The 17063-nt window shown below is 41.8% G+C and overlaps 1 protein-coding gene across 5 annotated transcripts in view; it reads left to right on the forward strand.

Moving 5' to 3' along the window:
• Positions 1-17063, forward strand: part of SLC9A8 (solute carrier family 9 member A8) — a 72087-nt gene that overhangs the window by 19745 nt on the left and 35279 nt on the right. For 3 of the 5 annotated variants that reach the window (XM_033840639.2, XM_073793088.1, XM_033840637.2), the window contains 4 exons: positions 3988-4046; positions 9598-9681; positions 14401-14502; positions 15618-15652. In XM_033840639.2, coding sequence (XP_033696530.1) covers positions 3988-4046; positions 9598-9681; positions 14401-14502; positions 15618-15652 — 280 coding nt within the window. Of the gene's footprint in view, positions 1-3987; positions 4047-7264; positions 8426-9597; positions 9682-14400; positions 14503-15617; positions 15653-17063 lie in introns of those variants that run through there. The other 2 variants (XM_033840638.2, XM_073793089.1) reach the window with 2 other exon arrangements.

The raw sequence follows: 17063 nt of genomic DNA on the forward strand, positions 1-17063 counted from the left end.
CAGACACAAAGAGGCACATACAAGCATGTTCACTGCAGCCGTTAATGGCAAACAGTTGGAGACAGCCATCATTGGGGGAACATTAAAAAGATAGTGACTTAAAAAAATTAAAATGGAGGGGAGGGATAAATTAGGAGGTTGGGATTAACACTTACACGCTACTATATATAAAATAGATAACCAACAAGGACCTACTATATAGCATAGGGAACTATACTCAATATTTTATAATCTGTAAGGGAAAATAATCTGAAAAAAAAAATATATATATATATGTTTACCTGAAACTAACATGACAGCGAAAATCAACTATACTTCAATAAAATTTTTTAAACAGTAAAGTAGAATTTATATAACATAAACTTTATAATTTTAAAGTGTAGAATTCAGTGCTTTTTAGTATATTTACAGGGTTGTGCAACCATCACCACTGTCTTAATTCCAGAACATTTTTATCACCTCAAAAAGATACTCTCTGCACATTAGTAGTCACTGCCCATTTTCCCCCTCCCCTTTCCACTGGCAACCACTAACCTACCTCCTGTCTCTAGATTTGTCTGTTCTGGACATTTCATATGAATGGAACCATACGATCTGGCCTTTCAGGGGTGAGGGTGGGGTGACCGTTTTATTGTGATATAATTCACATACCATGCAAGTTACTCGTTTTAAACGTACAGTTCAGGGTTTTAGTATATTCACAGAGTTGTGCAACCATGACAACAATTTTAGAACATTTCATCACCCCAAAAAGAAGCCCCATACCCTTTAGCTATCATCCCTGAAACTCTCCTCCCCAGCCCCAGGAAACCATTTCTGTCTCTATAGAGACAAAGGCAATCTATAGATTTGCCAATTCTGAATATTTCATATCAGTGGATCATAAAAGATGTCTTTTGTGTCTGGCTTCTTTTACTTAGCATGTTTTCAAGATTCATCCACACATTGCAATATTTGTCAGTACTTCATTCTTTTTTACCGCCGGATAACATTCCATTGTGTGGATATACCACATTTTGTTGATCCATTCATCAGTTGGTGGACATTTGCGTTGTTTCCACCTTTGGGCTAATAATGCTGTTATGAACATCCATGTACAAGTTTCTGTACGAGCATAGGTTTTCTATTCTCCTTTGTAGAATTGCTGGGTCATATGGTAATTCTGTTTTACTTTTTGAGGAATTGCCAAACGTTTCTACAGCAGTTGTGCCATTTTACTTTTCCACCATTGATGTATTAAGGGTTCCAGTTTCTCTATATCCTTGCCAACACTTATTTTCCATTTAAAAAAAGTTATAGCTGTCCTAGTGGGTATGAACTGGTGTCTCATTGTGGTTTTGATTTCCATTTCCCTAATGACTAATGATGTGGAGCGTCTTTTCTTGTGCTTATTGGCGATTTGTATATCTTCTTTGGAGAAATGTCTATTCAATCTGTGGCATCTTTATGCTGTGCTGTAGAGCTGTTAAAAAGGAATGAGGCAGATCTATATGTAGTCACCCCTGATCATTACACTGAGCAAAATAGCAGGTAGTAGAAACTACCTGCTATAGGACTTCTCTGGCGGTCCCGTGTGCTTCCATTGCAGGGGGCACAGGTTCGATCCCAGGTCTGGGAACTAAGATCCCACGTGCCGGGCAGCCAAAAACAAGAAAAAAAAAGATGCATTATAGTACCATAAGTTTTATATAAATACACATGTGTGCCATGTGTGCCATACACACCCCCCCTAGTACTGTATGGTAAATATAAATATGTAAGAGCATAGAGAAGGGTCTGGTAGAATAGTCCCCAGACTTATCAAGATGCTTGGTTACCTTGGGGCAGGGAGAGAGAGAACTAGTGGGGGTGGGATTTCATCAAAAGGGACTTTTGTCTTATTTATAACATTTTACAGAGTATTCATGAACTATCTGGTTAATAAAAAATTGTATGAAAACTCCTTAAAATATATACACAGTTTAAAAATATAAGAAAAAGAAAGCAACTGGGGAACTCTAGAGAGGGGTTAGAATCAGTGCTTTCATGCCACGTTGAAGTGAATGTACAATTACTGTTCGGAAAATGTCATTGATCATTGATTCCCTTTATGGCTCAGACCTATTTCGTCTTATATCCTTTTTATCAAAACAGTTTTGTTGGGCTTCCCTGGTGGTGCAGTGGTTGAGAGTCCGCCTGCTGATGCAGGGGACACGGGTTCGTGCCCCGGTCCGGGAAGATCCCACATGCCGCGGAGTGGGTAGGCCCGTGAGCCATGGCCGCTGAGCGTGCGCGTCCGGAGCCTGTGCTCCGCAACGGGAGAGGCCACAACAGTGAGAGGCCCGTGTACCGCAAAAAAAAAAAAAAAAAAAAAAAACAGTTTTGTTGGTCTTTTACTAATATATAACAATACAAATAGTAGAGAGGTTTATAAAGTTAAAATTAACTGATCCTCTCTTCACCTCAAACCCCTCCTTCCCCATGACAATTAGTGTTAGTGCAGCTTCTTTTCCTAATAAACCTCTGTGTTTTTGTATGTTCTTCTCACCCCACCCAATAAGGTGTGTTTGTCAGCTTTCTGTTGTTGATGGGAAAAAGCTCCTTCCCCTCTAGGGGTAAGGGAAGTCCTTTTTTTTGGCTGCATTGGGTCTTCATTGCTGCATGCGGGCTTTTCTCTTGTTGCAGCAAGCGGGGGCTACTCTTGGTTGCGGTGAGCGGACTTGTCATTGCAGTGGCTTCTCTTGTTGCAGAGCACGGGCTCTAGGCACGTGGGCTTCAGTAGTTGTGGCTTGTGGGCTCTAGAGCACAGGCTCAGTAGTTATGCCACACGGGCTTAGTTGCTCCGTGACATATGGGATCTTCCCGGACCAGGGATCGAACCCGTGTCCCCTGCATTAGCAGGCAGATTCTTAACCACTGCGCCACCAGGGCAGTCTGAAAGGGAAGTCTATCTTTAAGCATCTGTGATAGTGGTCTTCAGCCTTGCTTTGTATCACCCCCTACCAGAGATTGTTATTTTGCAGATCCCAAGTTCTGCTCAGGTGTCTTTATTTCATAAAAAGCTCCCATGATGATTCTGATGAGGCCACAGGGTTAAGAATCATTAATCTAGTGAGTAACAGAGCAATCATAAATTGTACCCATGATGCTTCTTCGAGAATTATTTTTGGTAGGTTCTTTATGAGAGAGTAATGAGCCTGTCAGCTTTGTGGAAACATGCCTGAACTAAGATGGTCTGTTTTGTTCCAGGAATTTCACAGAATTTTCACTTTAGGTTATTTTCAGCATTGGGCCTTTAACTCTAACTAAATACTCTACATAGAGCTACCATCTGAGCCTGAGAAAGTGATCTTGGATTCCTTTTTGAAAACGGTAGGAATAAGTAGTACAGGGCAAACTTAGCTTTCTGCCATTTCAATCGAAAATGAGTGGATATAGCAAGAATGATAGATGCTTAAATCTTCCATGCCAGGCAAACTATCCCTAGGTCTTGTTTTGTAAAGTTTTTTCACCCCTCCCCCCACCCCCACCCCCAGCCCCAGCCCCAGCCCCAGCCCCAGATTTTTGTAGACTTTTTTTTTTTTTTTTTTTTTTTGTGGTACGCGGGCCTCTCACTGTTGTGGCCTCTCCCGTTGCGGAGCACAGGCTCCGGACGCGCAGGCTTAGCGGCCATGGCTTACGGGCCCAGCCACTCCGCAGCATGTGGGATCTTCCCGGACCGGGGCACGAACCCGTGTGCCCTGCATTGGCAGGCGGACTCTCAACCACTGCACCACCAGGGAAGCCCTGGACTTCTTTATAGTATGTTTGACTGAGATGCAAGTGAGAAACTCACGTGATTCATAAAACTCCCCACGAATTTCCATTCTTAATGTTTTCAGACGTAAAACGCAGAAATTCATAGATGCCATTTAGAGACGTAATAATAATCAGTTTCTTTAGAATAATAAACCTGAGTAATCTTTCTTATATCTTAAATTTTTTTAAACTTTACATTTTCTCTTCTAGGTATTCTCATGGGAGCAGTTATAAAAATTATAGAGTTTAAAAAACTGGCAAATTGGAAGGTAGGTTTACCCAATTGTTCTTTTTTTTAACATATTTACAATTTTTATTGGTTCTTAAGTTTAGTAACACTGATTATGGTGGCTTTCTTATCATTCCTTGACGGTCAGTGAAGTTTATATTGTCCCATTAATTTTTTAACATTCTGGTAGATTAGGGTTGATATCTTTACATCTGAGTTTTCTGAAAAAGCATAAATCTCACACTTTCAAATTAACATAGGCGCATTCAATGCCATGTTTTGTTATTTACTTGCATTTTTATAATCTTAGACTAACTTGCTGTATACAAGGCTCTAATTAGCATTTAACATTAAACAATGTTTATTGCTCCTAATTCCATTCTGACAGCTGAGCCCAATAAGACGTATCTGCCCAGCACTGTAGACCTTACAGAACGCTTTATATACTGTAGCTTTTGTCATCCTCATGACAACCATGGAGGCAGATTGACCACGTATTATCCCCGTTTTTACAGATGAAGAAAGTGACCTCTGAGAGGTTGGGACATGTCTAACATCACAGAGCTAGAGAGCGGTTGGGTTGGCTCTTGTGTCCAGACCCTCTGGTCCTATGTGTTCTATATTTTCTCTGCCACACCATGCTGTCCTCACTTGTGGATGTTCCCACCCTTACGTTCACACAATGGTCATTAGAGCGTGAGGTCCAAGGACTAATTGAAACTCAAGTTTCAGCTTAAACTTTGAGCATCTATATCGAGTAGGGAGTTTAACAAGTGTGTAACAAAACTGATTTTGTGGAGGGAAATAAGGTCCATTTCAAAATATTAAAAGAATTGTATGGTTAAAATGTGTCACATTTGAGCCCTTCCTACTTTGACGCAGCTCCTAGGTGTGAGGATTAATTTACCTGTGGAACTGTAGAGTATAAATTTGCAAAACAGGGCTTCCCTGGTGGCGCAGTGGTTAAGAATCCGCCTGCCAGTGTAAGGGACACGGGTTTGAGCCCTGGTCCGGGAAGATCCCACATGCCGTGGAGCAACTAAGCCCGTGCGCCACAACTACTGAGCCTATGCTCTAGGGCCTGCGAGCCACAATTACTGAAGCCTGTGCACCTAGAGCCTGTGCTCCACAACAAGAGAAGCCCACCACAATGAGAAGCCCGCACACCGCAACGAAGAGTAGCCCCCGCTCACCACAACTAGAGAAAGCCCAAAGCCCACACACGGCAACGAAGACCCAATGCAGCCAAACATAAAGAAATAAGTAAACTAAAAAAAAAAAATTTGCAAAACAAGCCTCATGGTCTGACGTAAAACACAATTTGAAGCTGTTATAAATAATATTCAGGATATATTTTATTAAATGAATTCTCAAAATGTACATTGAGCTTGGAATATTTCTAGAGCTACCCTCAGCTGGGGAAGGGGCTAGGCAGGCCCCACTGGAGCATGCTGTGTATGAAGCTCAACTGGTTCAGTTTAACCCCCCCTCACAGTAGCTTCTGCAACTGGTTCAGTTTAACCCCCCTCACAGTGGCTCATTCTAGGGCAGGAGCAACTGACTGTACACTCTCTCTCAACTCTTAGACTAGATAGAGCCTGATGTGTAAATACCACCTGCTAACACATTTTGTTTGATTTAAAAATCAATTGATCAAAATTGGAATCGATTTTAAAACAATTAAAAAATCATTAAGTTTTTTGTTTTGTTTTATTTTGTTTTTCATGGAGGAGAAAGAAAGAGTGGCTTTATTTCTTTGCCAGGCAAAGGGGGAACACAGTAGGTTAGCACCTCAAGAACTGTGCCCCCAGTTTTATTTTAAATGTTATTAATCTATACAAAATTCTAGAAATTTCACATGGATTTTTTTTAATATTTTAAACTGCTTAATTTGTAATCTTTTTAAAAAATTAATTATTTATTTTTGGCTGCATTGGGTCTTCGTTGCTGCGCGCGGGCTTTCTCTAGTTGCAGTGAGTGGGGGCTACTCTTCGATGTCATGAGCAGGCTTCTCTTGTTGTGGAGCATGGGCTGTAGGCACGCAGGCTTCAGTAGTTATGGAATGCGGGCTCAGTAGTTGTGTCTCACGGGCTTAGTTGCCCCAAGGCGTGTGGGATCTTCCCGGACCAGGGCTCAAGCCTGTGTCCCCTGCATTGGTAGGCGGATTCTTAACCACTGCGCCACCAGGGAAGTCCTCACATAAAAATTTGAACTTCTAGCTTCTCTCAAAGAAGCAGAAGCTCTCTCAACACCAGGCCCACATTCCCCACAGCAGAGATCCGAGGCACTGAGTGCAGCTGCAGCCCTGGGGAACGCTGTATGATCCCTTCTCCGAGCAGGAGGAGGAAAGGTTATCTTTTATTTTTAGTTTTATATGCTTCGGTATTATTAAATTTATTTTTCAACAGATGTTAGTTTTCAAGTTAAATAATAATAATATATTGAATAGTATAGATGAGTGAACCACAGTTGGGTGGTGAATGTAATTAAGTGCCCTGAAGAGCCATCTAGACAACCAGTGCTTGACCTCAGAAACGGGTGAGGTTTTTAGGCTAAAACCATTGGGCAGGCTTTCTGGAGGAGCAGGTGTTTGTGGAAGCCAAAGCAGGAAGTAGGAGCTGTTTGGAAACTGGGTGCTGCAGTGAACAGGGGAGGTAAGAAAAACAGTGAAGTTGCTCGGTATTTTCTTTCCATGTAGGTCTGTTTCCAGACTGTCCTGCTGGGCCTGCCTTCTACCTATATTGTCATATGCTTAATATGTTTCTTTAAGTCAACTTGCTTTTTTGTGTATATAAGTCTTTATAGCAGTTTTTTAAAAGCTTTTATTGTGGTAAAATATACGTAACATAAAATTTAGCATTTTAGCCATTTTTAAGTGTACAATTCAGTGGCATTAAATACATTTACAATGTTGTTTAATCATCACCACTATCTATTTCCAGAATTTTTTCATCATCCCAGACGGAAACTCTACCCATTAAACAATTCCCTATTCCTCTCTCCCTACTTTGTTTTCTACTTTCTATTTTTCTTAGTATTTTCTATTTTTTTAGTAGCCCCTATTCTACTTTCTGTGTTTATGAATTTACCTATTCTAGGTACCTCAAATGGGTGGAATCATATAATATTTGTCCTTTTTTATCTGGCTTATTTTATCAGTACTTAGCATGATGTGTTTTTTCTGTTTTGTTTTGTTTTGTTTTTGCGGTACGTGGGCCTCTCACTGGTGTGGCCTCTCCCGCTGTGGAGCACAGGCTCCGGACGCGCAGGCTCAGCGGCCATGGCTCACGGGCCTAGCTGCTCCGCAGCATGTGGAATCTTCCCAGACCGGGGCACAAACCCGTGTCCCCTGCATCGGCAGGTGGACTCTGAACCACTGCGCCACCAGGGAAGCCCTAGCATGCTGTTTTTAAGGTTCATCCACTTTGTAGCCTGTGTCATAACTTGTTTCCTTTTTATGGCTGAATAATATTCCATGGTCAGTATATACGACACTTTGTTTATCCATTTATCTGTTGATGGGCCCTGGGGTTGTTTCCACCTTTTGACTGTCGTGAATAATGCTGCTATGAACGTTGGTGTACTATATACATTTATTTTAAAGGAAACATTATAATACTGTTTTAAGTGGGAAACCAATATTGTTTTTATAAATAAATACGATAAAAACAAAGTGGTACATTTGCTTGCTGAAGCCTCTGAGGACAAGCCTGTCCTCTTTGTCAAAAAGGGGGATCAGCATATTGGAGAGAGGCTTAACACGGTAGCACCAAACTGACACGTCTGACTTAATTGGGATTGAGAAAGAATCAAAAAGGGCTGACTTTCTCAATCCGTGGGGTCAGTGGTATTCAACACACATTGCTCAAGTACCACCTAAAACCACATCAGATCACTTTAGGGGAGATACTGCCCAAAGGAACCTGGGATCTTTCTGTGACACTACTCACTGTAAGGTGGTGTGTGCATTTCCTGTGGCTTCTGTAACGAATTACCACAAATTGGGTGGCTTAAAACAGCAGAGATTTGTTCTCTCATAGTTCTAGAGGCCAGAAGTCTGAAATCAAGGTGTTGGCAGGGCCACACTCCCTCAAGGGAGTGAATCCAGGCCCTAGGGGAGAATCCTTCGCTGCCTCTTCCGGCTTCAGGTGGTCCCAGGCATTCCTTGGTGATGGCAGCCTAACTCCTGTCTCTGCTTCAGTCTGTCCTCATGTGCCTTCATCTCTGTGTCTGTGTGTCCCTTTCTGTCTCTTTTAAGGACACTGTCATTGGGTTTAGGGCCCACCCTAATCCAGTATGGTCTCAGCTGTGATTCTTCCCTTAATTCCATCTGCAAAGACCCTATTTTCAAATCAGGTCGCATTTTGAGGTTCCAGGTCACATGAATTGGGAGGAGAGGACACTGTGAACCCACTGCAGGTGGGTTCTCCTTTTTCCCAGGGGGTGTTTTGTTTCTGAAACTCCCAGAGTCTCTGCAGTGGCCCAACTGCACAGATCCTGCGAATAGCTTGCCCCACAAAGCACAGAGATCGGCCCATTTCTTTTCACATGGCCGCAGTCTGAGTCATGAGCTTGTGATACAGGCGGTTATTTTAAGACTTAATAAGGCATTTTCAGAAGTCATCATTTGCTTCTATTTTGAGCCTTTTTTGAATGTTATTTTAGTCTTTATGGTAACAGCCGTACATTTGTAAGGATACATTTATCATTCTTTTGAATAGGGATTTTGACAAGAAGTCAGACTGTCAAGATTGTGACATAGAAGTTTTCATATGAAAAGGGCCTGATTTTGCAGTATTAAATAGACTGCGTATTACCTGTAGTCATTTTGGGTTTGAGAACCAGTATGTATTTTCCCCCAATCCACCAACAACTAGAGAACTGTATTACTATAGAAGATGAAATTATTATTCCATTCCCCCCAAAGGTGGCCATATTCTAAAAATACCTTTCATAATGGTACTTAATATTTGAATCTGAAAGCATGACAAGGGGCTCGCTTTATAGCCATGTCCCAGGTTGCAAGGGCATCAGGTGAGGACTGTTTCATCACATCAGATTTAGGAAAATGGCATAGTTGTCTATGACATGCAGAGAAAAGGCAGGGCTATTTTAAACATGAGTAGGGTTTACTCTTCCTCTAAGTGGATTGTTTTAGGGCTTACCGTTAACCTTTTTCCTGGAGGAATCCAATTTGTGGACTTCTTTTTGAAAGTGTTCTATTTGAATTGAAATGTTTTCTATATTAAAATTAGTTTTCTTTCCTTAGTAAAGAATAAAAAGCATACCACTGTATGTTTGGAAGTGGTTCATTCTGCTATTTATTTTGCTGGTCACCTTTTAAAATCATTTGTCCTACATTTTTAAATGCAGGTTTTGAGAGTTTTGTATATTTGTTTGTTTTTGTCTCTCCTTTTGTTTGTTTTTGTCGCTCCTTTTGTTTGGTTTTATTATCAGGTGGTGGTTTAAGCATTGTATTTTTCCACTGGGCCAGGTTCTAAGAGAACAGTTACTTTGGCTTTTCATTGATGGATTTATTTCTTAATTACACAGATTTCATGCCTCTGAAAATATCCATTTTATATTTACAGGAGGAAGAAATGTTTCGTCCAAATATGTTTTTCCTCCTTTTGCTTCCACCTATTATATTTGAGTCAGGATATTCATTACACAAGGTAAGACTCAGGCACACATTAGTGCTTTTGGTCCGGGTGGCTCCGTGTGTTTGTAAGGCAAGTTCCTTAAAAGCTCAGGTGTTAATTTAGCAGTGGTGGCTCTGTGTGAACACCCTGGCGTGTGTGGTAGAAGCTAGACTGTCATGCCTGACTTGTAGAGGGAGCAAACATGGTCAGTGGGCTGCTTTCATGGTTTTAGGCAGTGTGGCTTACTAGTGTTTTCCATAGAGGGGTACTTTGCCTAGAAAGAAATAGCCAAAGTGATTTTGGTGGTACACAGGTGTTACATTGACTCCTCTTGGACACAGACTGACCCATGTTAAGGGGACAGACTGTGTCCTGGGATGACAGGGACAGGTGCCCCAGGCCTACTGGTTCTCTCACGTCACCATATCGGGCCTTTCTCCTGCCTTGGGCCCATCCATCCTTCAGTGTCTCCCCTCTCAGGGCACTGCCCTGGGCCTCAGCTCCCAGCCATTATGCCCTTTAAGCCCCAGTCTCCATTCCTTCCCACCCTCTCCCTGGCCGTGCTTTTCCTCACCAGACTGGAGCCCCATCCTTCCCCCTAGTCTTCCACCTCCTTCTGGCCCAGCCACCTACTCCCACAGTTGCTCCGCTCATTCTTGGCTCCCTGACCCTGGAGAGCAGCATCACTGGCCCCTGCTCAGTTCTCTGCTTTGCTCTGGCATTTCTGGTCTCTGTCTTCCAGCTTCCAGTGGGGCTCTTTCTGCCTGGGCAGGAGCTTCTCGCTTTTAAGCCAGTTTGTGTGTGTACCTGAGTCTTTTCCTTGTCTATGAGTTCCTTTTTTTTTTTTAATTTGTGTAGCAAACTTGTTTTTTTAAATACATTTATTTATTTATTTATTTATTTATTTATTTATGGCTGCGTTGGGTCTTCGTTGCTGCCTGCGGGCTTTCTCTAGTTGCAGTGAGCGGGGCTACTCTTCATTGCGGTGCGCCGGCTTCTCATTGTGGTGGCTTCTCTTGTTGCGGAGCGTGGGCTCTAGGTGTGTGAGCTTCAGTAGTTGTGGCATGCGGGCTCAGTAGTTGTGGCGCACGGGCTCTAGAGCGCAGGCTCAGTAGTTGTAGCGCACAGGCTTAGTTGCTCTGTGGCATGTGGGATCTTCCCGGACCAGGGCTCGAACCCATGTCCCCTGCATTGGCAGGCGGATTCTAAACCACTGCGTCACTAGGGAAGTCCATATGAGTTCTTTTTAAATATAAGTGTATTTAAGTTTTAAAATAAAAAGGTGATTCAACTTAAAATACTAGTAATACAACAGTTATTTTGTAAATATGATTTTAAAAAACTGTGAAGGTTGGAAAGACTAAGGATCGGCATATCTTTGGAGAGAGGAAAGAGCCTGGACTTTAGAGCCGGAGAGACCTAGGCCTAATCATGCGCTGCCCCCTATAGGTTCCTCTTGAGTAGAGTAGAAATTAAAAACAGAGGACAAAAAGATCCCCAAAACCCTACCTCCTAGGTTGCTTTGAGATTTACATTAGATGAAAGTGTATGCAAAGCACCACTCACCACATTAAATAATTGGTAGTGCTTCTTGTTATTATCTATTATAACATGACTAGTGTTACTATTAATAATAATGTAATAAACGAGTTAAATTTGTTATGAGAGTTTTGGTAAAAACATACAAATTAAATTTTTAATTTTCCTCCTGGATATTAAAGCAAAATTATTCTAAGATGTTCAGGCCAGATTTTTTTTAAGTTATTATTTTATTGTGCATTAATCAAAAGAAAAAGTGAAAAGGAAATTTAATATTAAAAAAGTCCCATATCTTATAAACCATTACTGACATCAGATAATTGTTAAAAAGAAAACAAGCAAGAAGGATTTGAAGGTCAGTATCTCTCACTCTTTAATTTTGTGAACAAATCTTGAAAGAACTGAGCAGATTATGAAAATATTTCAAAACAGTGCTGAAGAAAATAGATTGATTTTTTTTTTCCCTTTGGCTGCCACTTGGCATGTGGGATCTTAGTTCCTCGACCAGGGATTGAACCTGGGCCCTCGGCAATGAGAGCAAGAGTCCTAATCACTGGACTGCCAGGGAACTCCCGAAAAATGATGCGATTTTGACTTAAAAACATAAGACTGGTTATTATATTAGCACATGTAAACTTTTTATTTTCTGATTTTTTGGAGGGAGGGGAAATAAACTTATTCAAAATTTGAGGAAAACAGTAGTTTCTTAAGAGAAGAAATTTTTGAAGATGGCTTTACAGCAGAAACTGTGACAATTTATGTGAAAGGGACTAGTGTGAGTTGGAATGGGAATTCAGAGACTTCTGTCCACTGCCTACCCACCCCCAAAGAAGATAGGAAGTTGACTTTATTTTAATATTGCTATATTTGCTGACGTAAATTTGGACTTGGAATAAAAATTTCAGTACAGTTATCATCAGTTGGTATGTATTAGGTAGGCAGCTATTTGGTTCTTTAAATTATTAATATAAAGAATAGAACTTTTTAAAAAATAAATTTATTTATTTATTTACTTTTGGCTGCATTGGGTCTTCGTTGCTGCGCGTCGGCTTTCTCTAGTTGGGGCGAGCGGGGGCTACTCTTCATTGAAGTGCACAGGCTTCTCATTGCGGTGGCTTCTCTTGTTGTGGAGCACGGGCTCTAGGCTCGCGGGCCTCAGAAGCTGTGGCTCACGGGCTCTAGAGCGCAGGCTCAGTAATTGTGGTGCACAGGCTTAGTTGCTCCGCGGCATGTGGGATCTTCCCGGACCAGGGCTCGAACCCATGTTTCCTGTATTGGCAGGCGGATTCTTAACCACTGCACCACCAGGGAAGCCCAAGAATAGAACATTTTTTAAATTATGTCTGAGAGAAGCAGATAAATTTGCTTTATGTAGCAAAGGGAAGTTCTTATAGTGGGGCAACTTGAATTTGGGTAACTTTCCAACATCCAGATTAATATTAGCCAACGACGTAAGTTATATCAGAATTAGATCCCTATAAACAGACCAAGGCTTAGTGTAATCTATTTTTAAATAACAAAATTAAGCAGCTCTCTGCAAAGAGAAACTCATAGATGAAAGCCTTTTGTTTAGGAAAAAACCAAATCATTGTGTTTGCCTTGAGCTATTTTAAAGTTCTTTGTGTGCTAAAGATTGAGATGCCAAACAAAGTAATTGAATGTCTGATTATGGTCAGCCAAATCAAAATTGCAAAAAATGAAGCAAAGAAACTTCCTGAAGGAGATAGGCTTAGTGGGTTGTCAGTGCTGAGCTGAGGACAGTCTTCTGAAGTGAGCTTTAACGTATCAGTTCCTGGGAATTCCCTCGTGGTCCAGTGGTTAGGACTCAGCACTTTCACTGCCGAGGGCCCGGGTTTCAATCCCTGGTCAGGGAACTAAGATCCCACAAGCTGCATGACGTGGCCAAAAAAAAAAAGTATCAGTTCCTGTTGTTCATGGCTTGACAATTTCTGAGCGAAAAAATGGTTTTCCTTGTCCAGACCCACAATCACGGACCATCAAGTTACCCTGGCCTTATTCCTAAACAGAGTCCACAGGGTTCTAATAAATAGCTTAATTTTTTAAATTTTATGGAAATTTGAAAGATGTTACCATACTGCTTGGACTCAAATATTTTCTCTTAAATGCTGTATAGATGGGAATATATTTTATCTATCATATTTGATGATACTAATAGAGTGAAATAAAATTGCTTAAAAGATGTGGACTACAAAAAGGAGCTTCTGATAGTATAAACTATTATCTTGACATTCTTTGTAGCAATGTACCTTTTCTTAATTAATTGAAAAATTATAATTATATAAACTTCGGACTTTAATCAGACATGAAACACAGTTAATTCCTTTAGTACCTATTCATGGGGCATCTTGCATCTCACAGGCTGTATGCCAGTGACTGTTATACAAAAGCAGATGTGGTCTTTGCCCCCATTGAGCCTGCAACCTAGTGGGAAAGACAGATACCAAATAATTACATAAAATAAATGTAACATTTCAGCTATGTCAAGTGCTACCAGGAGAGAGTCACTGTGCATTGACAGCATAGACTGGGATCTGACTTGGGTAAGGGATCAGAGAAGGCTTCCCTCAGGAAGAGTCAAAATGTCCTGAGATCTTGGGACGATTAAAGTTCACTAAGCGAAGGGGAAGGAAGAGTGGTCCAAGCCCAGGGAGCATGATATGTTTGAAAAACAAAAAGCTACTAGTGTGACTGGAACCCAGAGAACAAAGGGGAGGTTAGAGGCCTTCGAGGGGTCAAACCATCCAGGCTTTGGTTGGGTTTTAACTGCGTTTTGAGTGGAAGTGGGGGTCAGAATGTAGGCAGCACAGTCAGACTTATCTTTTGCAGAGATCATTCTGGAAGCACTTGGAGAGCAAGAGGGCAAGGGCCAGGGCTGGTTGAGACTTGTTAGAAGCTATTGCAGTGATCCAGGGGAGAGATGATGGCAGTTGGGCAAGGGCAGTGGGGATGGTGATGGAGAGAAGCAGGGAGATGTGAGTGACGTGGGGAACGCAAAAGCCACAGGACTTGGCTCTGCATTGCATGTGGGGGTAAGGGAAGATGCCCAGGTTTCTAGAGCTTGCCAACCAAGGTGGGTGATGGTGCCCTTTACAGAGAATCAAGCATGTGAGGAGGGCCAGCTGTGGGGTCCATGACTTCACTGAGCAGACCAGCCTTTCTAATCATTCCTCTCATTTCTGTTCTCTCAAACAGGGTAACTTCTTTCAAAATATTGGTTCCATCACCCTATTTGCTGTTTTTGGTACGGCAATTTCCGCTTTTGTAGTAGGTGGAGGAATTTACTTTCTGGGTCAGGTAAGGAAAACATCTTTGAAAACTTTGAAAACCTTAAATTCTTAGAGCTCATGCAGGGCAGTGGGGTAGTGACACCTCATGGGGGTTTTACAGTCAAGGTAAATGCTCTCCTGCAAAGAAATCCGGACTCAAACAAGGCACAGTAAAGGCATGCTGAAGTTGTCTCTCAGTGTCCTCGAGAAGCTTTGGTGTCTGGAATTGAGTGAATCTTTTCCATAATCCCCAAAAGTGTTTGATATTATTTGCAAACCAATATTGTCTTAAGTTGGAATACCTAAAAATAAAGCAGAATATATACCATCAAGATCTTCAAATTATAACAGTATCAATTCTGTTGTCCGACTGAATCAAGGTTAAACACTGTTTCTTTAATAAAAATTTGCATTTTAAAAATCAAAGATAATTCTGTATGTCTTCGCTCAATTCTAAGCTGTCCTGTAGAATTACTTTCCCTGGATTTTCCACCATTGCTAAACCAATTCCCGGTGTCATCAACTGAGTGTTTTGTACTTTGAATTCAAATTAATTTGAATTAATTTAAACCAGACCTACCTAGGAAGGTAGTATCTGTAGCTTTGCATTATGCACGTCTGTGCATGTCACAGTTCTCTTCCAGTATGGTCAGTTGCAGAAAGTTTCTCCGCCCTAGTTCTGCAAACGCAGTTTGAGATCCAGGCCTTGGGGTAACTGGCAGATTTCTCTTACATGTGTCAGATGTGTCTGCTGCTTTTGATGGCTGTCGGTAAAAGCCCATATATTCCATCTGATTTTCACCTTTACTGCTGCCTCAATGGCACCAGAATAAATCTGTCTGTCATGCAACCTTCTTCATTGCTCAGCTTCCAGCTTCAAATGGGAATAAACTTTAGAGAAGAAAACTCGTTAATTTGGCTTGCAAATATTAGTGTTCATTTTCATACTTCCTGTGTATGATGATTGAATGCATGCCTAAACTAAAACTTAGGAGTTTTCTGTATTTTTCAAGTGGTTTGGGGACTGAAGATTAATGTCCTTATTAGTTTGTAATAAAGCACTAATGGACATTTTAATCTTCTTGGCTGTTCTCCAGGGGGTTTTTTTTGTGTGTCTGTGTGTTTGTGTTTTTTATTTTACAGGCTGATGTAATCTCTAAACTCAACATGACAGACAGGTAAACCTTTCATACTGTAACACCCATGTGGCTACTTTTCAGACTGGGGCCAAGTTTTCTCCACATTGATTCCTGGCTGTGGTACTTCTCTATTCTGTCTTTTCGTTTTGCTGACTACTTCTGCTGTAGAATCTATTCTGAATTAATTTGTGTCTCTGAAATGAATCAAAACTATATTGAGGAATTTTGAAGATCTCCAGTCAGAGGGTTGCTGATGGAAATGATTTAGTTTCAGCTTTGAAGGGAATAACTCTTGGTTAGTTAAGTTAACTGCGACCTCACACACACCACATGCTGCACCATTGTCCTTTTATTATTAAGAATCATCTTCAGCTCATTTCTAAGGCTTTGCAATGGCCATAATGAAAAGTTGTCTTCTTGAGAGATTGGGGATGGAGTCGGGGGTGAGGTGTGAATCTTTACTCTGGGATTCCCCCCAAGGCGGTGGGGATGGGGAGGGGGAAGGAGGTGCTCTGTTGTGGGCGCCCTTCTCAGGCTGCAGCTACTCCATTGGGCACTCAGAGCTGCTGTCTAGGAGCCCAATCCAGAAATTTCCATAATTGGCTTAGCAAGAAGCAACCTAGGAAGCCGAAGTTACCAGATCTAGTGCTAAAAAAGTGCACACACACAGCGTGACCTGGTTTCCCGTCTCTGAGAAGTGCAGTGAATATGCAGCCTTGCTCTGTGTTTCTCTCCCGGGAGCACTGGATTCTGTCTTGTGTTTGGCTGGGGAGCTCGGAAGTGGGACCCAGTGCTCTGCCCCGGGGTCCCTTTCACTGGGCCAACCAGAGCTTACAGCCTTCAGCAGCAACTTGGAGATTAAAATCTTGGAGCCCTTTTCGTGAGAAATGTGCCTTTGATAGCATCAAGTCCAGCCTCATTTTCTCTCCAGGGACATAAATTTCAAAGCCTTTGTTGTAAGATAGTCTTGCTATACAAACAAGTAGCGAAAGTCACATCCCTGTTCCATAGGGAGCGTGAAGCCGAGCAGAACTGATGCCCTGCATTTTGTAGGTATTTTGCAACTGAAAAGAAATGTTCAAAACCCAGTGGATGTAAAGGAAGATGTCACAGCATTCAGTCCTTCAACCTGTTTGGGGGCAACTGCTTAGAGATACAAAAAACGCTTGATAAATCCTTGTGTAATTGAATTGAACCGGAGGTTGGGATGTTCAGGAAGAGAGGAATAAAAGAATTGGCCCTTAGACAAGCAGAATAAGAACCAGGTGGAGTTTCTCTCTGTGTGGGCAGACACTTCCTTTCCTGTTAGAAAGTGACTGTCCCACAGATGGGGGTATGCTCTGGGGGAAATTAGCCAGCAGTCGCAAACCCACACAGCTGCAGGGCCTGACAGAACCCTTCACAGAGGGGAGCTGGCCAGGTGTGTGTCTGGAGGTGGTGACAGTGGTGA

This window comes from Tursiops truncatus, chromosome 15 (genome assembly GCF_011762595.2).
Source record: "Tursiops truncatus isolate mTurTru1 chromosome 15, mTurTru1.mat.Y, whole genome shotgun sequence".
NCBI classification, from domain to species: domain Eukaryota; kingdom Metazoa; phylum Chordata; class Mammalia; order Artiodactyla; family Delphinidae; genus Tursiops; species Tursiops truncatus.